This window comes from Monodelphis domestica, chromosome 1, assembly GCF_027887165.1.
Source record: "Monodelphis domestica isolate mMonDom1 chromosome 1, mMonDom1.pri, whole genome shotgun sequence".
In the NCBI taxonomy this organism is placed as follows: Eukaryota; Metazoa; Chordata; class Mammalia; order Didelphimorphia; family Didelphidae; genus Monodelphis; species Monodelphis domestica.
Window position 1 is genome coordinate 389,321,712 of NC_077227.1, and position 24,862 is coordinate 389,346,573.

Here is a 24,862-nt window from a genome sequence, read left to right on the forward strand (position 1 = left end):
TCATCTAAGTTTGGCCTTTTGTTGTTGTTGAAAGACCTTAGAGACTGCAATAATAAAACTGAAAATTGCCAGAATAGGCTGCATGGATTCTTTATGTATGCAAATCATATACATGGTTATATATAGGCTTATTTCATAGTCCTGGTTATAACCCCAGGAAAATTATAATGGAGATCACTGCTCTATAATTAATACCTTAAACTATATAATATTTTAAAATGTTCAGGACACCTGAATAAAAAGTGTGACTTGGTAGTGAGAGAATTTCTCCAAAATGGGTGTTTAAGTTGTTAATATTCCTTCAACACATAATACTTTTGTTATTAACTCAAGTGTTAATCAGATCTATTTTTTCCAGAAAACAGTAAGCAAAGCACATCTGGCAGAAAGTACCTGTTAAAGAAATCTTGAGGACGGGCTCTTTCACACCAAGTCAGAATGGGAAGGACACCAGCTGGGGTGTCAGGAGCAATGATGAAGTCAAAAGTAGTAAGAGAAAGGCAACTGAACAGAAGATTCTGATGGGTTCAAGCAACAAAGTCTGCTTTATATACAGTATATAACAAATCTACTAATTTTACATGATTACAAAATGCTCCCATAATTGACAGTAAAGTTTGTAAGACAAAAACTAAGCAGAATGAGGGGAAAAAAGGATTACAACTGAAATATTAATCAAAAGGACAAGAGTCCAGTAATAATATGTCTCAGAAAATGTAGCCAGGTAGTTAAAATGAATAAGAGTCCTAAGCCTAGAGTCAGGAGGTCATGGGTTCAAATCTGGTTTCAAGACATTTCTTGGTTGTGTGACCCTGAGCAAGTCTCTTAACTCAGATTGCTTAGTCCTTGCCTTTAATCTGTTTTAGAAATTATACTAAAAGATATGGGTTTAAAAAAAAAAACTTCTGGAACAGGATACTAATTCTAAATTCTAAGACTTTCTTAAAGTTCTTCCAGTTGCAAAGGCCTTGAATTTCTAAATACTTCAATATCTATCAAAGAATTATTTCATCATGAAATACCAAAAAGTGGCTAGAGGAATATCTACAGCTCAAATCCCAAGTATCTCTGGGATACTAGCTGTGGTACTTATTTCAAAAGTTTATTCTAAGAGGTAATATATATGAAGTCCTTTGAAAAACTTAAAGGTACTATGAAAATGTCAGCTCATTATTTTTAATCACCATCAAGTCTTTTTTTTTTTTAAACCCTTACCTTCCATCTTAGAGTCAATACTGTGTATTGGCTCCAAGGCAGAAGAGTGGTAAGGGCTAAGCAATGGGGGTCAAGTGACTTGCCCAGGGTCACACAGCTGGGAAGTGTCTGAGGCCAGATTTGAACCTAGGACCTCCCGTCACTAGGCCTGGCTCTCAATTCATTGAGCCACCCAGCTGCCCCCTAAGTCTTTTTTTTTTTAACTATTACCTTCCATGTTAGAATCAACACTATTTTTTGGTTCCATGGCAGAAAAGCAGTAAGGACCAGGCAATGGGAGTTAAGTGACTTGCCCAGGGTCATATAGCTAGGAAGTGTTTGAGACCAATTTTGAATTCAGGATCTCCTGTCTCTAGGTCTGGCTCTCAACCCACTGAACCACCTAGCTGCCCCCATCATGAAGTCTTAAGCATGAAGCAGTCTTCTCCAATATTTCACTGCCCTTCCTCATTGTCAATGAGAAATGTCTCTTCTCACTCCTTATGGCAATTACCCTTCTTGCACTTAGCCCCTCTTTTGTTCTACATCAGTTCTCATATTCTCTCTTACATAAGCGCCACTACTGTTCATAATGATTAAGGTTTTCTGCAACATCAGCTTCACCTGTCTCAAATACTGGAGGCTTTGTTTTTTCCACTTTGGGAGAAAATAAGGGGCGTGCTGTCCCAGGCTCCTGGACTCAATCTGGGAAGTAGGCTATTAGAAGGACCTTGGAAAAATCTTTCTTAAGCACCATTCTTCTAAAAACTTTTCCACAAATCCCCATTACTTCCTGAATAAATTGCAGAGTCTGGCATATAAGGTCCTGTAAAACCTATCTCCAACCTTGTCTCCTCCTATCACACTTTACCGATTCTGTATCCCCATCATAATCTCTATCACCTATTTTTGTCCTGTCCTTTCCTAACTCTGAGCTAGGAGGTATAGTGGCTAATGCTACTGGACTTGAAGTCAAAACCTGAGTTCAAATTCTACCTCCAATACTAGTTGTGTGATTGAGGACAAGTCATTTAACCTCTCTCAGACTCAATTTCCTCATCTGTAAAATAGGAAGTATAATTAGCACCTATACCACAGATTTTATTGTGAGAATCAAATGAGATAAAATATATAGTGTTTTGCAAAACTTTAAGTGTTATATAAATGTGGGATATTGTTATCATTGTTGTGACTGCCCATGCTTTTCCCCATGCCTGGAATCAACTCTTCAACTCCCCTGCCATGCTCCAATTCTTTAAAAAAATTAAAAAAAATTTTTTTTCTAAACCTTTACCTTCCATCTTGGAATCAATACTGTGTATTAGTTCCAAGGCAGAAGAGTGGTAAGGGCTAGGCAATGGGGGTTAAGTGACTGTCCCAGGGTCACACAGCTAGGAAGTGTCTGAGGTCAGATTTGAACCCAAGACCTCCTGTCTCTAGGCCTGGTTCTCAATTCACTGAGCTACCTAGCTGCACCCCCCCCCCCCCCATGCTCCAATTTTATGGTAAAGTCAATCCTTTCATTTCAAGGCCCAAATCATGTGCCAGCCTCCTCCAATAAACCTCCTCTGAAATTCTAACCTCCTAAAACCCCATTTTGGGGGAAAACAATTTCCAGCTTCTCACAGCTCTCATAAAGCCTTACCCTATCCATCACTTCTGCTATTAACTCATGTCTCTTGGCTCATACCCAGTTATCTGAGTATGAACCTTTCTTTCCTTCCTACTCCCATAAGGCTGAGTTCAGCCTAGAAAGAAAAATCTGTGCTATAGGCCTTTTAATCCCTAGCATGGAGCACTGTAGTTTACATACATAAGTACTTAAAAGGAATATTCGAGATAGGTAGCTTGAAACCACTGAAACTCTTCTGGATAAGTCTCTAGCTCTTTGTTTTGAATTTCTGAGAAGTATCCACGACTGGGGCATGGCACTATACTAGCTTCTGAGAGAACAAAATGTAAACTTCCAGAAAACCACTCATTTCTCTGGTGTACTGCAAAGATATGGCATATAATCCTCCTCTTTAATATTGAGATAAGTGAGGTTTGAGGTTTTTTTTAAAGTAGAAATTGCTGAGGTAGGGTGGAGACTAGAAGAGCTTTATTTGAAGCTCTTAATTTTTATTCTATATGTGGAGATGGGTTTGGTTGTTTTGATCAAAAAGGAAAATCGAAGGCAGTATTCCTAGAAATTGTGCTCTTCGATCTCTTCCTCTTCTTACCACATTGTGAGAATTTATCCCTATTTATATTACAGTTATTTGGAAATGTAACTTAACACCAAACTAGACTATCCAGAGACAAATAATAGTTATTTATGAAGTATTTTCACTCACTAAATGTTTCAAACAGAATACAGACCACTTATTTGGGATATTATAGAGGGGTTTCCTGAAATAGCTGCCCCCAAGGCCCAATATTTCGAGAAAACATGATTCTAAAAATTTCAAATAACTCTTTACCTCTTGTAGCAGATAAGAGATTTTAAGTGCCTACCATATGTTAGCATGAGCTAAGTTCTAGAAATACAAGTAAGTGCATGCTAGACAATCTATGACCACGGCAGAATATAGTAGAATATTCTTCCTTTTGAACTTCTGGAAAGTATGTCACTTCATGAAGCCTGAGAAAATTGTACCAGCTTTCTAAAACCAAAAAAAATTCATGAAGCTTACATTCTAAAGGAGAAATATAAGACATATACATACAAGACAAGACGACTGGAAAGTAAAGAGGGAAGAATGAGGGAGACAATAGAGGTGATGACCAAAGTAGAAATGGCCAACAAATAGCGATGTCTGGAAAGGTCTGTGGAGTCCTGGAATTAGACAGTGCTAGATTAGATTCTTACATCTCATTTTCAAAACTCCATAACTTGGTCCTACTTATCTAACCTTTTTCACAACTCCCAACAATTTAAAATAAAAACTGGTTTCCTCCTTGCACTACCAACACTTTTAAGAGAATTCTGGATTGTAGGAACTGATGCAGAGTGAAGTGAACAGGGGCATGTAACAATTTATACAAGGATAGCAAAATTAAAGAAAAATAACTAAAAGACCTCAGAATTCTGATCAATGCAAGGACCAATCTGCATATTACTGATCTCCTGAAAGATAAGCAATAGCTACAAGGTACAGAAAAAGGAATAGATTTCTAGATAGGGCCACTGTAGAAATTCATTTTGCTTGGTTATACTTATTTGATCCTAGGGCGATTTTCCCTCTTTTCTCTCCATTAATAAGGGTTAAATGTAAAACAGAGCATGATTAGTAATCATGAGCAAATAAACAAGGACCAATGAAACATTTTTTGAAACAAAAGAAAATTCACAAAGCACAATCAATGCAATTTTGAAAATAATAATGGAATTTATCATATACTTCAAAAATTTTTAAATCAAGTATGAACTGGTGATTCAATATATTTCACTGAGATTCTTGTCTATTCAGCTAAGTACATGGAAATGCTTTTTTGGGGTATTTATTGTAGGTATTTATGTTCAGATTTACAAAATTAAGATAAAAAACTCAAACTTTTAGTACGTTCTTAATATCTACAAAGTACTGTTCTAGATATTGGTTAAGATACAAAGATAAAAAGCTTCTTAGAAAAAGATCTGGGAGGGAGACAGAGTCAAGATGGTAGACTAAGATTTGTCAGCATTTTTGTCTAGCTCAACCAGTATAGGTCATCCAGAACAATCTACAAAAGGCATCAAACCAAATTCTAAATAGGAAAACCAAGGAAAAGTAACAATGAGTCATTTTGTACCGACCAGTGGGAAGATAGGTAGATTATAAATACTAAAGTGGAGGCTGGCCAAAAACACAGTACTGTAGAAGTGAGGGAGAGCATTCTAGAGCACCAGAAGGATAGCAAAGGAATCCTTGAACCAACACTGGTAATAGGAAAGGGTGCCAGATAACAACTCTGTTGTTCATTAGTCACTTCCTGGTCACAGTTTCAGAGTAGAAAAGAGTTACTAGTGAGAAAAACCCTCCCTGAACAAATCTCCAAAATAGTTGTGTGACTGAGTCCAAGAACCGGGGGTGGGTGGGTGGGGAGACAGGACTCAGTTCTAAACTCAAGTCAACCCCCTCTCCCTCCAAGCCTGCTAAAAACAATCAGGGCAGGAAATCAAGACTAAAGGGGAGTTAGCAGTTCAATTTCTCTAAAACTGCAGAACTACCAAGGGGGCAAGTAAAGACTGAGTCCAATAGAAGTCTACAGAAATTTAATCACACAAAATCCAACAGACTCAAGCTTATATTAGGATCTTGCTGAGGCTCATACTAAGAGGGCAAATTAATCTGTCCCCAGATGACACCACTTTGAATGCCCTGAAAAGAGTAGAAAGACATCAAAAAAAAAACCTCAAACCAGATGTTCCTCCCTACCAGAGGTAAGCAGAGCCCATACTAATATAAAGTTATTAAAATGATTTAAAAAAACAAATAATTTCCTTGAGACAACTACTGTACTTGAGGTATGCAGCAGAAGATATTTTATGAGTACTTCCCAGTTTATCACACAGAATATTAAAAGGATGTATACTCACGGGTTAATATTTAGTAAAATTAATAATTTTTATTGGAGGAAAAAATGGAAAGAGCCATGTAAAAAAGTTATGAAAACATAATTAACAGCTTTGTAAAAAAGCTATAAAATCTTACCGAAGAAAATAACTCCTTAAAAATTAGAATTGGTCAAATGGCAACTCCTAACTCCATGGGACAACAAAAAGTAGTAAGATAAACTGAAAACACCTTTTTTAAATGAAAGAAAACATAAAATATCTCATAGGAAAAACTTACATGGAAAAGGGATCAAGGGAAGATATAATTTAAGAATTATTGAACTACCTAAAAGTTATGAACAAAAAGAGGGCCTAGATGTCATATTTCAAGAAACTGTAAAAGAAAAGTGCCCACAAATCTTAGAACCAGGGGGAAAAGTAAACATTGAAAGAATCCATCAGTTGTCTCCTGAATGAAACAAAATGAAAATTCACAGGAATATTAAAGTCAAAATAAAGAATTCTCAAGTCAAGGAGAAAATACTATAAATAGCAAGAAAGAAACAATTCGAATACTATGGAACCATAGTCAAGATAAAAACAATTCAGCAACCACTGTTATTAAAGGAAGGGAGGGCTTGGATTTTGGTATTCCAGAAGGAAAAGAATCTAGGATTATAGGCAAGAATAAATTATCCAGCAAAACTAAGCATAATCTTATAGGGAGAAAAAAATGGACATCTAATTAAAAAAAAATCTTTTAAGCATTCCCGATAAAAAGACAAGAAAATTTTCACATTCAAACACAAGAGAAGCATAAAAGGTAAATATGAGAAAAAAAACATAAAGGACTAAGTGTAGCCCCTTAAAACTTCAGAATCACTAGAGATATTAGAAGAAGTCCAATGGAGCAAAATGGATATGTTTCTATTATATTGAGAAGATCCAAAAAGAAGAATGGAAGGATAGGGAAGAAGAATACACTGGGAGAATGCAAAGAAAGAAGAAGAATGGGGAAAATTATTTCACATATGTAGGACACACAAGAAACAGTTCATTTTATTCAATGGTAAAGGAGGAAAGAAAGAGGTTAAGAGGAAAGAGGAATAAAAGGGTGGGTAGAGAATAAAAAGAGGCATTGATCAGAAACAAAAAAAAGACTCCTGAAAAGGTGCCAGGATTTTAAAAAGAGAAAGATAAGTATATGAATATTTTCATATTCTATCCTATTGGATAGAGGGAAACATATCACATAATCAAATAATCATAACTATGAATGTAAATGGAATGAATTCATGTATAAAATAGAAGAAAGAAGAATGAATACAAAATCAAATACAATTTTGTTTATAAGAAATACAACTGAAAGAGAAAGGTATATATAGACTTAAAATAAGGGACTGGAGTGGTATTATGCAAAGGCAGAAATAACAATCATGATCTCAGACAAAGTGAAAGCAAAAAAAGACTTAAGTAAAAATAAACAGGAAAGCTACATTTTGGTAAAAGGTAGCAGAAATAACAAATATCAATATTGAACACATGAACTAAATGACATGCCTTCCAAAATCTTTTTTTTAACTCTTATATTCTGTCTTAGAATCAATATTGATTCAATATAGAAGAGTAGTAAGGATAAGGGAATTGAGGTTAAGTCACTTGCCCAGGATCACACAACTAAGAAGTACTTGATCCCAGATGTGAACCCAGGAGGCTCCCATCTCCATACCTGGTTCTCTATCTACTAAGGCACTTGGATGCTGCTATCTAAATTCTTAAAGGGGAAGTTAAGTAGATTTCAGGATAAAATAAAAAATAAAATTTTCCTAGTGGGGGACCTCAATTTACTCCTTTTAGACTAGATAAAGCTAACCATAAAATAAACAAGATAGAAATTAAAGAGATAACAGACTTTTATAAACAAGAAAAAGAGCAGAATTTTAGAAAAGTCAGATATGACAGACCTCAGTTAACCAGATTTCCCAGACCTTACTGCTCTTCTGCCTTGGAACTAATACTTAGTATTGACTCTTGTAAGGATAATTTTAGGGTTGTGACCTAATCTAAATTAATTTGGTCGCCAGAGAAAATCCCAAATAAAATACCCAAGTCAGTTGGAAATGTATGGTGATTTTAATTAATATAGAGGGAATGAATTAAGGAGAAGAGAGAGAAAGAGGGTATAGGATTTCTCCCACCTGGCCTGTGCCAGGGGAAGTTCAAAGACCTCCGCCATGAGGTCTTTGAAGAAGATTAGAGGATAAGAGGATAGTGTTTGGAAGGTAGGAGAAAAGAATCTGCCTAAACTCCAAGAGAGCTCAGTGAAGATGCCTCACCTGAACTAGGCTACTAAGCTTCTCCCAGTATAGTATCAAGGAAAACTCACTGCCAACCCTGGACAATAGCTGCTCCATGCCAAGATGTCGAAACGTTCAGCAAGCTGCCGCCAGAGCCATCTCTCCACAGAATGAGGCCGAGAGAGGAAGTGACGTGAAATATATAGACAGTTTTTACATCACTTTCCTGTGTCTCACATGTACCAATGGTAGCTTAAGCTTGACTTAGGACAGCCCAGGGGTCTGTCAGTTGTTTCTGATTTGTCATTTGCTAGCAGATGTCTGTCATAGGCCATCCTCCTAAATATTTAATCCTTAGGTATGAGTGCAGACATTCCTGTTTTTGTTAGACTAAGTAGGGTGGAGTAATCTAAAGTTCACACTTTAAGATGGAAGTTAAGGTTAAAAAAAATTATGTGGAATCTAAATAACCCTCATCCTGAAGAAAAAATGGATCCCAGAACAAATTATAGAAACAATCAATTTCATTCAAGGTAATGAGAATAAGACAACAATGAAAAATTTGTCTGATGCAATGTTTATCAGTAAACACACCAATAAGAATGATCAATAAACTGGATATGCACCTAAAACTGCAATGACAAAGAACCCTCCAAGTTAAACATTTTAGTATAAAATAGAAATCCTGAAAATCAAAGGAGAGATTAACAAAATTGAAAGTTAAAAAAAAAAGCACTAATAAAACTAGGAGGTGTTTTTTGGGAAAAACTAGTTATTTGATTTTTTAAAAAGAATTCATAACAAAAATAAAATAAATTGTTAGAAGCTATTTGCCAATAAAACTAATGATCAAAATGAAATGAATATTTACAAAAAAAAAGTAATTGCTCAGATTAAGAGGAGGAAATAGAATGCACAAAGAACTTTTATCTTAGAAAAAAAAAACTCAACAAACCATAAATGAGCTTCCTAAAGAAAAAAAACTCAAAGCATATGGATTTACAAGCAAAATCTACTGATTATTTATAAAAATAACTGTCTCCAAAGCTACATAAACTGAAAGTTTAAGAAAGATACCTACCAAATTCCTTCTATGAGACACAGTCTATATACCTATACCTGGGAGAGCCAAAACAGAGAAAGAAAACTATACAAAGATTTCCATAATAAATACTGACATAAAACTTGATAAAAAAAACTACGAAGGAGATTATAACAATATATCACAGAGAGAATACTCTATGACCAAGTATATATCAGGAATATAGGACTGGTTCAATATTAGGAAAACTTAATTGATCACATCAATAAAAAAATAGCAACCACATAATTATTTCAATAGATACAGAAAAGGCTTTTGGCAAAATACAAGACCAATACCTCATATATTGTACTATATTTTAGTGTAACTGTATTTCTGGCTAGAAAGCACAGGAATAAATGGAGCTTTCCTTAAAATACTAAGTAGTATCTTTCTAAAACCAAGAACAAGCATTATCTGTAATGGGGATAAACTAGAAGCCTTTCCAATAAAATTCATAAAAATTGTTTTTATTATAGCATAGTAATTATATTAATTTATAATGCTCCCAGTATATAATTATATATTTGACATATATAACTATAATAATTATATGTTTATTATTTACAAGTATGTCTATTATCATTATTATTATTCAATGTTCTAGAAATGCAAGCTATAGTAAGAAGACAAGAAAAAGAAATTAAAGGAGTAAGAACAGGCAACAAGGAAACAAACTGTAACTATTTGCAGATGACATAATGGTCTGCTTCAGAGAACCCTAGAGAATCAATTAAAAAACTAATCAAATAGCAAAGTTATAGGATACAAAACAAACCCACATAATTCATTAGCATTTCTATGCATTTCCAGCAAAACCTAGCAGGAAGAGATGAAAAGAGAAATTCCATTTAAAATAACTGCAGACAGTTTAAATGTCTGAGAATATACCTACCAAGACACAGAAACTAAATTAACACAATTAAAAAATAATTTTCACACAAATACAGATTTAAACTATTAGAGAAATATTAATTGTTCATGGGTAGATTGAGCCACTGTAATAAAAATTATACTACTTCCTAATTTACTTATTCACTGTCATACCAATGAAACTACTAAAAGAACCCATATCTACAAAATATTTATAGTTCTTTTTGTAGCTGCAAAGAAACAGAAATCGAGGGGATGCCTATCATTTGAGGAATGGTTGGAAAAGTTATTTGTGATGGAATATTAGTGTACTATAAGAAATGATGGAGGGGATGGTTTCAGAAAAATTCTGGAAGACTTGAAAGAACAAATGCAAAATAGGGAGAGTGATCTACAAAGAAATAGCAATATTATAAAGACGATAGCCTTTCAAAGACTTAGAAACTGATCAACAAAATGACCCACTACAATTCCAAAAGACTCATGGTGAATACTCTCCAGTTTCAGCTAGAAATCTGATGTACTCAGAGTGCAGAGTGAAGTGTTTTTTCCCTTCCTTTTTTGTTCAGTGGGGAGGGGGGGTTAAGGGAGGAAACGGTGAGGGGGGGAGAAGCATAGGCCTAGCTAATACATAAGTTTATTTTGTATAACTATACATATTTGTAATAGGTTTTATTTTTCTTATCATCTCATTGGATGGGTGAAGGGAGAGAAGGAAGGAAAGAATGTGGAATTGAAAAAGAAGAAAAAATACCCTGCTTTAAGAAAAAAAGATTTTGGGATTTTATGAACTGCAAGCACAATATATGTCAATATGAGGACTAAAGGCTAATACTGTGACAAAATGGAAAGAATAAAACAATCAAAACTGTATATTTTTAAATTATAATGACAAAACTTGACCTGAAATAGAAATGAGAAGGTATTAAACAGGAGTATGCTAGGGTCAGCTCAAAACAGGCTCTTGAGAACAGTTGTTAAATTTATAGTGTTCACCTTAGAAACTGACAAATGGAATAAATCAAAGCTTAAGTTATTGTTTTGTTGATTTTCTAGACTTAAAGTGATGAAGAAAATGTTAATAATTCATATTAACCTTAAAAATGTGTCAATGCATGCATTTCTTTCCCCAGAGAGCCAAATATTAAATATTTACAGTACATCCCTGACTTTGAGTGTGTAATGCTTCATATATTGTTAAACTATTATGCTGGCTAATTTTGATGAACCAAGTTTCCCCCTTTCTTTTTTATTATTTGTTTTAAGAGACTGCCCCTAGGAAGTGAAGGAGATAGTATATATTTGGAAATGTAGATAATGTAAAGAAAAATATAGCACTAATCCTAACAACTAAAGCTATAAAAAATGGAATGGGTATATCTTCAGGTGAAATGATTTCCTCTCACTGATGGTCTTTATGAAGTTGCTATACAACCTGTTAAAGGTTAGACAAGGAATTCTTGCTTAGGTTGGACTACATGAGGAAGACCCTTCTTCTAGCTCAGATTCTATGAAATACAATAAATTAATTCCCTATCCTGAGAGATCCTATAATTTATTAGGTGAGATAAGATCTGTACATACATAGTTACAATATAAAACAGAAGAGAAAGTACATAAGAGAAACAAGAAAAGAGTTGAGGAGGAGAAAGAATTTACTTACAGCTTAGCAGGGAGAATCATAGAGGAGCTGGGCTTTAAAGGATAAGCATTTAGAGAGGTGGAGAAGGTCATTCCAGATGTAGAGAAAAGCATGAACAAAGGTACTGGGAATTGGGCTGGAGGTGTGGGGAAAGACAGGAGAGAAGAGGAGAGGTGAGTAAAGTTTACTTATGTTTGCTTGACAATGAATGATTCAGTTTGGCTAAAGTAAAGACTGTGTTAAGAGGAGTAGGTTACAGTCATATTATAGAAGTCCTGGAATGCCAAGCTAAGAAGTTTGGAGTTTATATTATAGAAAAGGAGGCTAGGAAATAACAGATAAGAAAAGGAAGTAGAGAAGAAATTAGGGGATTTTTTAAAAGTATATTTTTATCTAAAACATTTTTAATTGATATCTTTTGTTCAACAAAACTAACCAATCACACTTATATGCAGTATTCACTATCCAGAATCTTTTTGCAAAGAAGTGGAAGGAGATGTATTCTTCTGCCTCCTCTTTGGCTCAAGCTTGGTTATTCTAACATCACAAACGCTCAGTTTCAGCTGCTTTGCTGTCACTGTTCTTTTCATTTACACTGTAGCGGTGATATATCTTTTGTTTTCCTGGTTCTGCTTACTTACTTTTCAATTAATAAGTCTTGCCATGCTTCTCTCTATTCATCACCATTTATTATTTCTTATGGTAAAATTCCTTTAAAGGAAGAGCAAAACAGTGGGAAAAGAATGCTGGATTTGGAGTTAGAAAATATGAATGAGTTCAAATCTCAGCTATGAGTTATTATTTCTATGGCTTTGGAAAAGTGTCTTTACCTCTCTAGACTTTAGTTTCCTCATCTATAAAATGAAAGACTCAGACTGATCACTGAGAATCTTTCAACCTCTAAATCCATGACCACAATCTGGTTAGCCTTTCCCCATCTTGTAGAGACCTGCTTTGTTACCAGTTCTCTGCACCTATTTAAAAAAAATGCTGCTTTAAATACTTTGCTATCTATGAGACTTTTACTTTTATCACTGACTTTCATAGTGGCATCTATGAGTCTGGACATATTAGTCACTTTTTTTTTTTAAACCCTTACCTTCCGTCTTGGAATCAATACTATGTATCGGTTCCAAGGCAGAAGAGTGGTAAGGGTTAGGCAATGGGGGTCAAGTGACTTTCCCAGGGTCACACAGTTAGGAAGTGTCTGAGGCTAGATTTGAACCTAGGACCTCCCATCCCTAGGCCTGGCTCTTAATCCACTGGGCCATCCAGATGCCCCCTACTCACTTTCTTAACACAATTCCAAACTGCTTTCCAAAATGGTGAGATCAGTTCTCAGTTCTACCAACAATGTACAAGTTTGCCTATTTTCTCATACTTCTCCAACACTGACTATTCTTTTGTCATCTCTAATAGTTTGCTCTGTATGACATAGTGCATCACTACATTCACTTATTTTTATTGATGTGAAGCAATGTTTCCAATGGTTGCTAATAGTTTATAATTATTTTGAGAACAATTTGTATCTTGCCAACTTATCTTTAAAAAACAGTCTTGGTCTTATAAAATTTGTGCTTATTTCTTATATGTCTTAGATTTAAAATTTTTATCTCAAATATTTGATGCGAAGATTTTTCTCCCCAATCAATTGCCTCTTTTCAAATCCCAGTTGCATTAATTGTGTGTTCCAGGGAATTTTCATGTTATGTAATTGAAATGATTAATTTTATCTTCTGTGATAACTTGTGAAATATGCCTATTCTGATTCTCTCTCTCTCTCTCTCTCTCTCTCTCTCTCTCTCTCTCTCTCTCTCTCTCTCTCTCTCTCTCTAAAAGATCACCTATCTACTTTAAACTTATTGTGGTCTAGTTTTCCAAGCAGTAAGCTCTTCTTCAAGTAATTTTATATTCTCAGGCTTACTAAACACTGATTTACTGAGTCCAACAATCTGGTGTGTTTGTTGAGTAGAAAAAGTAATCAAATTCTGATGAAAACTATAAAGACTGTATTAGAGAAAAGAGTAAGTAGGTTTGAAAAAAGATTCTTCAAATACTTATGACCTGACTGAAAAAACAAATGTTATAACCCTCAAGATGCCAAGATGTGGAACGTCTACATGGAGGGGTTGGAGGAAGACAGGAACACTATTACACAAAATTTTAACAGATCCAATCATTCTAGAAAGCTATTTGGAATTATGCAGAGAAAAGGACTGAAATGTTTATATCCTTAAATCCACAGTTCCCACTAGGCATATTCTCTGAAAAGGCTGATAAAAAGAAAAATAGCATATTATATATATTATTTATAATAACACTTTTTGTTATAGCAAAGAACTATAAAAAAAGCAGATTCCATCAGTTGGAGAATGGCTAAAAAAACTATGAATGTAGTGGAATATTACTTTATAAGAAATGAATATGAAGAATACTGAAAAGCATGTGAAGACTTAAATGAACGGATACAAAATGAGATACATAGAACCAGGACAACAATATGTATAATGGCTTCAGTGGAAATGTAAACTTGTAAATGGAAAAAACAACAGAATGACCAAAACTGAATGCTATGAGATGATAATATCCAAGCCTATTTCCAAAGAAGAAAGAAGAGAATGAATCCCTCATCTTTGCAGAGGCAGAGGATTATGGGTATGGAATATTGCATATATTAGTTAGTTTTACTAAACTACCCTCACCTTTATTGTACATTATGAAGAACAATCCTATGGGGAAAGGATATGAAAGAGAAATATATTAGGAAATGAAGTGGTTATAAACACAAAAGTTACCAGCAGAAATTTCCATTAAAAAAAAAAAGAAAAATAAGTTAAAATCATTTTTAAAAAACTACCAATGCACCTAACCTTCCTTGCAAAGAAATCAGTGCTAATATGATATAGTGGGCTTCTTCTTCAACTGAATGCCTAGGAGACTAAGTTCAAAGCTACTGAAGAAATAGAATTAAATACTTGAAGATTCCTCTTATAAGAGGAAACATTTAAGTCTATAATGGTTTAAATGGTCCTTTAGACCCGGAGTATAAAACCAATTAAAAAGCAGAGATTAGGTTACTGACCCTGGGCCCAGAGGAATAAGGAGAACCTGAAGTACTTTCTCTGAATGGGTTATGAAGACACTGAACACATCATTTAGATTCTATTCTGTATTATGCTATCAATATACTAGATTCCTGCTGCTAAGGTTAAAGGGTTCAGAGGAAGTAAGATTTACATTTGGTTGTAAGAAGATTCTGAAACAAGGATACAAGCTCAAAGTCAATTTGAAGGTCAAGTATGTGAAACTGCTGGGTTTTTCTTTATTTTGAGTGGAGGAGAATAAGATTAAGAACAAATTTCAAGCTGGTAAAAGGTGCCTGACAGCTATGGAGAATAAAGCTTGAACGCTATGTTACAAGAAACTCAGTGTGGAAGGGAAGGGTAGCAGTGTTAAGGTGGATTTTTGTTTTTTTTTCATGTTAGCTCTTCCTTGATCCACATTAATCCTGATCTGAAAAAACTAACCTAATCTTGGAGCATGTAACTGAAACTTATTGATCTCTGGACCTCTCTGCTCAGGATCACCAAACAAGCAGATTAACAATCTGCCTTTGTGAGCATGCTCGACACCCTCATCTTCCTATGGTTATCCTCCTCTCAAGTGTTTTTGTGCACTTAAATTCAACTGTTATTAAGCACCTACTATGTGTAAGGCATAGCCTAAGGGATGGAGATATCAAAATGAACTATAAGCCTCTGATGTCAAAAGAACTTGTTGGAATAACATAAAAAAATATAGCCCAAGGCAAAATGCAATAAGATTTAAGAAGAGATCCAGACAAACTGTTCTAGGAAAATATGAGGAGAAAGATATTATTTTCAATGGAACAGTTGGGATGAGGAAAAACTTCATGGAGGAGGAAATGTCCAAGGTATGTTTTGAAGGATCAGATGAGGCAGCAATGAATAAGGACTGGGTTCCAGGTATAGTAGTTAGATTAACCTGCATGAACGCATGGTAATGGGATATGACTTAATGGCATCATTTAATAGCTACCAGTCCAGTATAGTTAGAACATTATATATGTGAAGGGAGTAGGTAATGCACCATATTGTGGAAGCTTAAAATGAAGATTATATTTAAATCCATAAAATTTAAGATAAAATATCATTCATTTCTGTTTATTCTACATCAAGTCCCAACTGGAGTCATACCCCAAAATGTTCCTGTCTGTCCTGATTAAGTTCCTCAAATTTCATTATGTATGAAAGACCACATGTGTAGGCACTTCCTTATTTAATGAATAAGTAGTATTACTTCAGCAGAAGTTGAGAATTCTGCCTTTCCTTCCTGGCAATTTAACTTACCCTTTTCAAGTGCTTTTTAATGACACAATTTGAAATATTAGCCCCCTCTAAATTAGTAAAAGTCAAGCACACTGAAAAATGCAGCAAATACTCTCAAATGTCTATAGTATGGACAGAAAGCAGTATGTTTAGCTGTTCTATTTTCTTTTGGAGAGTAGGCTTATATTCATTTGGAGGGAATTTTTTGCTCCCCCTACAAAGGAGAAACAACAAAGAAAGTGGTATTTTCAAGGGTCAATAAGTTAAGTTCACTTTATTCATTACTCAACAATTAAACTATTCTGTACAAAATCCTGGGTGTGGTACTATGTGAAGTGAGATACAAAGTTCAGATCATAAGTAGAGCTGATAGAAAATTTTTTTAGTCATCTAATATTTCATTTTTACAAATGCTGCCTAAATTGGTAATAAGAAGCCAGGTTCAGAACCCCAGTACCATATCTTCTCTCCTACTCTCCTCAAAATTAGCTTATGTTTGCTTTGACTAATTTTTTTGTTCTTTGTTCTAATTATATATGTATATCTTTCTCTCCTAAAGAATTTAAGTTTCTTAATGACAGGAACTGCAATTTTTGTAATGGTATGCCTAGAGCCTAGCATGAAGTAGGCACTAAATTTTGTTGGTTGATACAAATCCAGTTCTCTTTATACTGTATCTCATGATACTATAAAAAACAAACAAACAAACCCAAAGTCTGGTAGCTGGATAGGAAACATTTAACCATAATTTATAAGTATGTTAGATATAAGCAAAATGGCATATGAGATTCAACAGGCAAGGGGGAGAGCAGAGGTTAGAAACAAAAATATCCAAAGCACAAATGTAGGAAAACATAAGGGATGTCAGGAGGAAGAAAGTAATTTAACTAGAGCATTCAGTATATAAAAGAATAATATGAAAGGCTTAAAATATAGGATGGTGCCAAATTGAAGGTTTTGAATGACAAGCAAAAGATGTTTTTCACCACTCTGATCTAGCCCCTGAATAGCTGTCAATGTGATTTTCCTTAGGCAGGTCTGACCATATCAATGCCTTACTCAATAAAATCTAACAGTACACTATTATCAATATAAGTTCCAAATACATATGGAAACTATACATGTAAGCACATATGCATATACAAATTAAGATATAGATAGGTGAATGAAAAAATATTTATTATGTTCCAAATACTTTTCTAAGTGCCAAGGATTCAAACAAGCAAGACCTTCCTGTTCTCAAGGAACTCACACTCTCATGGAGAAACAGTACATATGAAGGGTTCAGCTTCAGGGCAGATGGCAAGGTCTAGTGCTCTTTAAGGTTCAGTTATAGAATATATGGAAAATCCTAGAACTTTTATGTTGCAGTAGAAAGAACAGGGGGCAACAAAGTATGGCTACAGTCTGTTTTTGTACATGCTAGGAAGCTAATAATGATTTTTACAGTTTTATAATAATTTTATTGTATTTAAAATATAAAAATCATTTTTAGCTGGTCCTATACAAAAGTAGGTGGAGGACTAGATTTAGGCATTGGGCTGTAGTTTGCCAACCCTTGAGGAAGAAGGATGGAAAGGTAGGTAAAAGTGTATACATATAGAGACAAGAATGGGGGAAGGGGGTGAAATAGAGGCAGAGTAGGCCCAGGAGCTAAAGGGCTCAGAAAAGGTTAATGTGCAGATCTAAATTTGCCTCAGAGGGATACAGATAGGTGACTCAGTACTTAGGAGGAGATTGGAGATCCTAAGATTTAAACTTAGACACTTCCTAGGTAGGTAACTAGGTTTAGGAGGGAGGGATGGAGAGGAGAAAGAAAGAGAGAAGGGGAGGGGAAAAGAGAGAAAGGAAGGAAGGGAGAGAGAGAGATAGGTAAGGAGAGAGAGAGAAAGAGAGAAAGAGAGGAAGGAAGGAAGGAAGGAAGGAAGGAAGGAAGGAAGGAAGGAAGGAAGGAAGGAAGGAAGGAAGGAAGGAAGGAAGGAAGGAAGGAAGGAAGGAAGGAAGGAAGGAAGGAAGGAAGGAAGGAAGGAAGGAAGGAAGGAAGGAAGGAAGGAAGGAAGGAAGGAAGGAAGGAAGGGAGGGAGGGAGGGAGGGAGGGAGGGAGGGAGGGAGGGAGGGAGGGGAGAGACAAAGGACTTTGTGAAATAGATGTATGTGAGAATACAGTAAATTACAGGTGAGTGAGAAATCTAGTGTGGAGACACTGAAATAGGAAATACTGTGAGTGAGGAACACTAAGAACACTAGTTAATTTAGACAACCATGGTAGAATGAAAGGAAAGAATGTGCACTAAGCATTCAGAAGTAAATTGAGGCCAGGTTATGAAGATAACAGTAAGTTCCTAGGTTTTTGAAGGAATGAACTATGCCACTTTTGTGTGTCCCCAGAGCCTGTTCAGTGCTCCCTGTCACATAGCAGGTACTGATTGTTGGTAAGAAACAAGCATTCACTGGAAATTTTTGAGCCTAGAAGTAACATGGCCATCTGTACTCAGAAGAAGGACTATTGGTGTACTCAGAAGAAGGACTATTGGGTAGCAAGCAAAACAAAGGCTAGATGTGGAGGCTGGAGAGAAAAGGGAAGGCATGAAGAAGTTTCTATTCTAGTTCAGATGGATGGGCAGGCACAAGGGCTGGACAAGTGGATGGCAGTGGGAACAGAGAAGTGGGGAAGGATACAAGATGGTGTAGATTGTTAGGTTCCTCTGATTAGAATATAAAGAAGAAATGGGTAGTAATGAGCATGACATTTATTCACCTGCTAGTCTGCATCAGTTTTAACTTGGTTAAACACAACCAAAAGAGTAATTTTTTAAAGTTGAATTTGTCCCTCAGGTTCTAATGGAGTTTCAAAAGAAACTGAGAGACACAACCATCCCAATGCCATGGTGTTTGGCCTATCTTTGGCAAAAGCTCCCCACGTGCCAAAGGGCTAGAGAATATGGTACGTGCAATTGAAATTACCAGAAAAAAACAACCACCTCTGTATAATCTGTTGATTCTCACATATATTGCCCTAGATTACAAAACAATCTCAGATATTCTGAAGCAAAGATGCCTGAGAATGGATCTGAGATATTTTATGCAGATCTGGTCTGTCTCAGAAAACCCCTTTAAGAAGCAGAAGCACAAGAAAAATGAGAGAATACATATGTAAAGCTAGTAAAGGTTTAAGCACTGGCATCTGCAAATCTGGTCACATATATACATCCCATGGCTAAAAAAAATTTTTTTTTAAATCCAGTCAAGCATTTTTAACCACTCTTTTCACATAAAATTCTGTACTTACAAACATTTCTCAGAAAAGTTTATAACAGTGGCTAGGGACAAGAAGAGAAGAATAACAAAGAGATTCTCTGGCAGAAGCTCAGAGAAATCAGGGTTTGGCTGACCTGGTGAGTCTCTGCTTTCCTCCTCCCCCACTAAACCATTGCAATACATGGCATGCAGCTCAATTTCTGTGGGTGGGAAACCCTGGTCACACATTGGGCAGGACACCTGGATATGAGCCGAGAAGATGGAGGCAGACATTTCTTTCTCAATATTTTCATTGACAGCAGCCTGAAGGACACAAAGAATATAATTATCACAAAAAAGGAATCACAATACCTTCAATGAATAAATCAAGTAATTCTAAGTGTTTCCCACTCATTCAACTCAATACACATATGAGAGCCATTACATGCCAGACCCAGTGCTAGGCCCTGGGGCACAAAAATGAAAGTGACACAATCCTTGAACTAGAGGAGTTTATAACCTTTTATTTGGGGGGGGGGAGTAGGAGGGGGTTGATTTGGGAGGGAATGACATTTATAGGAAAATTAAACTGCCTTTATTTTTCACTCCTAACACATTTTTCAGAGATAGAATAGTGTGGTGGAAAAGAGTGGGCTTAAACAAGATGATCTGTGTTCAAATTCTGATTTGTGGTTTGGGGCAAGTCATTTTGCTCCTCTAGACCTCAGTTTCCCCTTCCACAAAGTATGGGTGATAATATACTACCTCCTTGATGGGTTTTTGCAAGGAGAGCATTTTACAAACCTTCAGCCCTAAAGAAATGTGAGCTCTTATCATCATGGTCGTGTAGCTGTTATTCCTCTTATAATGCTTACTCCTCACCTGTACAGGTCAGAGCTGGGAACTTTGCAGTTATTAACTCAGCAGCATGAGTGAGCACTGCAGCACAACTCCCTAATGCTTGTTTCCAAGGACAGCATGTCCCAGCCAATCAATATTGAGGCTGCCCTGGATATCCGCCATTTCCATTTAGAGCAAGGATCACCTGTACTGCTACAATACCTCACAGGAGGGGGGGGGGGAATCTTTCTCTGGTCTAGAAACAAAATGAGCTCACAGATAAAATGGAATGAAAATCCAGATAAGCCAAATTGCCATTTTGGGCTATAAAATCAGGCCAACTCCAAAATAAGCTGCATTATTTATGAACTGAAATTAAGTGGGGAAAACAAAAGACCATTCAAAAAGATTAGTTCATTTGGAATCAGAAGGCCTGAGTTCAAATCTTGAGTCTACTGAATATTTCTTTATAGGACTTTGGACAAATTTCTGATCTCCCTCTGTCCTCTTCTCTGCAATCCCAGCTCCCTTGTCTATAAACTGAGATGGTTCATCTAGGTAATTCAAGTCCCTTCTACTATAAATAGAATGTTCCTATATGAAACTATTTTCTACAGACCCTTAGAAGTGTCTCAATATTTAAAGAACAGAACAGAATCACTTAATTGAAAAAGGAAGATCTGCAATCTCTTCCCAACACTGGTTCTTGGGCATCCTTCTCTCCTAGGTTTCTCATTCTGTTTAGAGATGCCAGTGGGAAATAGTGGGAAATATGCCACAATATATTAAACCTTATTTGAGAAACAAAATCAATTATATTGTAACAATATGCAAGCAGTTCTGATCGCCTCAGAATTTGGTAGCCATCACCAATAGTTACTTAGCATTCAAAGTTCACTAAACACACTTGTGTTGTGTGCCGTGCATTTCACTAGAAGATACACCCAGAACTATTCACTTTGCATTCATAACCAGCTGTCTAAAATGCAGAGAATGTGCCTTCAACTATTAATGTATTCAAGAAGAAGTCTGTCTATTATTGCCTTACTGTAAATACTAGGGCACTTCCAATTACGTTCTTTGGCAATCCAGATTTCTGAACATTTTTATATTAAAAATATTTCTTTCTAGCACCATTAAAAAGATCTGTTTAAATATTAACTACCACAGAGAAATTTGAAGAGGGAAAAATGTAACAAAAATTATTAAGACCATGTAGTTGGAAAACTCAGTCTTGACAGAGATACTATTAGTTTATATGACATAACTGTCTCTCAAAAGAGATAAGAAGACACTGTGATAAAACCTACTAAGGGGTTGACCCTTACATTCTGGCTCCAAAAAGTCCACTGCAGTGAAATTTCTTTAAAAAACAATTTTAAAAACTCTTGAATGTTTTTCAGTTCTTTGTGCAAATGATTTATTATCTAGGTCTATCACCATACAAAATTTTCTTTTTTTATTTACCATCTTAACTGTTAGCCTAACTGAGTAGCTTCCACTGACATCACTGGAGAAGAGGGAACTAATCTAGCACATGAAAGACAAGTTTCCAAGTACAATGTTCAGAAAATGAACGTGACTCTGATAGGAAAACAAATTGAGAGTGATCTCAGTTCAAGGGCTAGTTTCTCAGCTACTTCAGAGATGCTGTCAAAGTAGTTTTCTGATATTTGTGATCTGATGTCACTGAACAATCACAGTACATTACAGAGTGGTATGGCAGGAATACATATCACACAAGACATTCAATGGTCCATGTTCAGATGAGACACTTTGCACTTTTGATCTTCATTATCCTTACCTGGGCACATATGAAAAGTTTAAAGGGCCTCCTTCCATAGCCCTAATAACTTAAAACTTATTAAGAAACTGGTTCACAATAATTAAGAAGTTGCACTTCTCTTACTGGAACCTTTCAAGATATTGAGGGAAGTAAACACACACCAGAGTCACATTCTTCTGACATATAATGATGCATATATACGCACTATAAATTCTAAACAGGGTTCATGTTCTTTGACCCACATAGAGCAGTGTCCTTTGCAATTGTGGTTGTATAGGGAATCATCTTTGATTAATTCAAGGCTTGAAAGGACTTCCATGTGTCAGGATGACGTAAGTAATTTTTAACAATCCAGAATGCAAAAAACTCAGATCACTCAGAGGGATAAGGGTCCAGAAATCATATTTATATTGCCCAGCAGGATCTGTGAATGGGCACTATGCTATATGAAATGACATTTTCAAATACTACCTCTCCACATCAGGAGTCTGTCAATTTCCAGGAGTGACAGATCATGTTCTAATATAGCAGTTTGTGTGAATGATTAATGAAAGAAGTGGTTGTGTGGCTACCTAAAGCAGAAACTAGAGAAGAGATCTAATTCATTGCTACAAAAATAGCTGTAAGAAACCTAGAGTATTAAAAAAGAGACATAATAGAAAGGGGATTTCTGTTCTCTAAGGTACTTCAAAGTAGCCCAGGACAAAACAAGTAGGCATATAATACAATGAAATTTTTGTTATAATATGAGAACAAATTTATTTCATTCACAGATCCTGCTGTCACAGCCTCACATGTCTAAAGCATACTGATGGAACTTACTAATGGTCACATTTCTTTGACAGTCACAAGTACATACGAAGGGAGTCTTGATCAGAAGAAGGAACTTGTATTAGATTCCGTTATTGCAGCAGTTGCATTTTTCTTACTGAAGATGTTTCATAAGACAGGAATGGTATTCATGAAAAAAAGAAGCTAACTTTTACCATGTCTTCATTTTTGGGGGGGCTCAGGCTGTCATCAGACATCAAGATTTAAAATAAAATTCCAATATAGTTTAAAGTATTGCCATTTTTTTTCCTTGCAGAGTGAGGGATCATGGATACAGACACTACAGAAAATATTGGATTCTTTTTAGTGTATTGGTTAATTTTATTAAATTTCTTTTTCTCTCTCTTTTGAGTTCTTTATAATGAGGACTACCTCTGTGGGATGGATACCCTGGGAAAGGCATTGTTGTTAAAAACAAAAGATACCAAGGCACCTAGATGACTCAGTGGATAGAGGACCAAGTCGAGAGTTGAGAGGATCTGAGTTCAAATTTGGCCTCAAACTCTTCCTAGCTATACCACCCTGGGCAAGTCACTTAATCCCAACTGTCTAGCCCTAACTGCTCTTCTGCCTTAGAATAATATTTAGTATTGATTCTAAGACAGAAGGGAAGGCTTTTAAAAAAAAAGGATAACAATGGAAATTAATTTGTTAAAAAAATGTTGACTTTAATCTGAAATTGTTCATCCTAGTAAATATATTTTTAGCAGCAATGTACAAGGGAGTTACCCAAAAGGAATTTCTCCTCCCAACTACCAAATATAAAATCTTAGAGCTGAAAGAAACCTTAGAAATTATAAAATGCAATCTCATCAGAGGATGAAAATGATCCCCATGAAGGGAATGACACGTGCCCAAAGTTGCACAGCTAGTCAACAACAGAGCAAAGTTCTCCTAATTCACAGTCCAAAAGTTAGCTCTTTTCATTATACCACACTATTTCTTAATAGTATGCCAATGGGAATGGCCCATAAACTACAGAGTTCTACTGTATCTTCTCTGAGAAGTCAAAGGTAATGTTGCTTCCGAGATGGGTTACGTAAGTAGAAAGCACTAAAAAAATTTTAGAAGAGAAATTATAAGAGTCTTATATGCTCCTTACCTGACTTCACTGCTCTTACCTTAACAGGTCTTTCTTTACTAGCCAGGCATGCCTCTTCTCTCTCAAATACAAGAACTTCAGATGGACTTAGTTGAGTCTCTGCAACAAAAGAACAAACTCTTCGACATTATTTCTATTCTCCAAACTCAGATTTTATTAGATAGTTCAGTTTCATTCTGCTGTGTTGTCACTGTCTACAAATCAATTATACTTTCTCTAAGGATTATTAACAGCACTATAAGCATATGAAAGACTGTTTTTACCTATATACACACATACCTTTATTCAGTCAATATAAGTTACTCATATTGCTGCTGAAGTTAAAGGTATAGCAGGGAGTTACTAAAAAATGATGTGGGGATTTGTAGAAAACAGACACTAACCCAAAATAAAGGCAAATTGAATAAAGCTACTGCATCTTCCTTATGTGGTTCTCACCTGTGCATCTACCTTTTAAGAAATAGCTGGTGCAATGACTAGAATTCTAAGCATAGATTCAGGAAAATTTATGGTCTAATCCATTCTTGGGCATTTACTAGATGTGTGATCTTGGGCAAGTCCCTTAATCACTATTTGTCTCAGTTTTCTCATCTGTAAATGAGGATGATAATAAATAGCACCTACTTCAAAGGGTTATTGTGAGAAGCAAATGAGATACAATTTGCAAAGCACTTAGCATGATAATTGGCACCCATACATATATAAGCAATTTTATATATATAATGTATGTATGTATGTACACACATACACAAGTGTTTATTATATTCTACCTACACTAGGCAAAGTAGTAAACAAGTTAGGACAAAGAGGTCTGTATCAATATACAAAGTAAATAATTTCTCTGTTATCTAGAATTTTATCAAGTACAATGACAATTAATACACATAATGATGATGTAGTAAGACTCTTTCTTACCTCAAACTAAGATTAAATTGTGGTCAGTACAGTTTTAATATTAAGTATGCTAATATTATGAAATTGGTAATTACCCAGAAACGTTATTAGCCAGAATATTTGAGTATCCTATTCCTCACTGTGTTGCAGAAAATAGAGCTTGATGTATATATACTATAGCATCTTCTTTGTCAGGTTTTACTGAAAAGTGTTATGA

The 24,862-nt window shown here is 35.5% G+C and overlaps 1 protein-coding gene across 15 annotated transcripts in view; it reads right to left on the reverse strand.

Annotated features, from left to right (window-relative positions):
- Nucleotides 1–24,862, reverse strand: part of UIMC1 (ubiquitin interaction motif containing 1) — a 193,473-nt gene that overhangs the window by 22,248 nt on the left and 146,363 nt on the right. For all 15 annotated transcript variants that reach the window (XM_056811650.1, XM_056811651.1, XM_056811653.1 and 12 more), the window contains 2 exons: nucleotides 23,771–23,850; nucleotides 19,348–19,516 (listed from right to left, as the gene is read on the reverse strand). In XM_056811650.1, coding sequence (XP_056667628.1) covers nucleotides 19,348–19,516; nucleotides 23,771–23,850 — 249 coding nt within the window. The remainder of the gene's footprint in view (nucleotides 1–19,347; nucleotides 19,517–23,770; nucleotides 23,851–24,862) is intronic.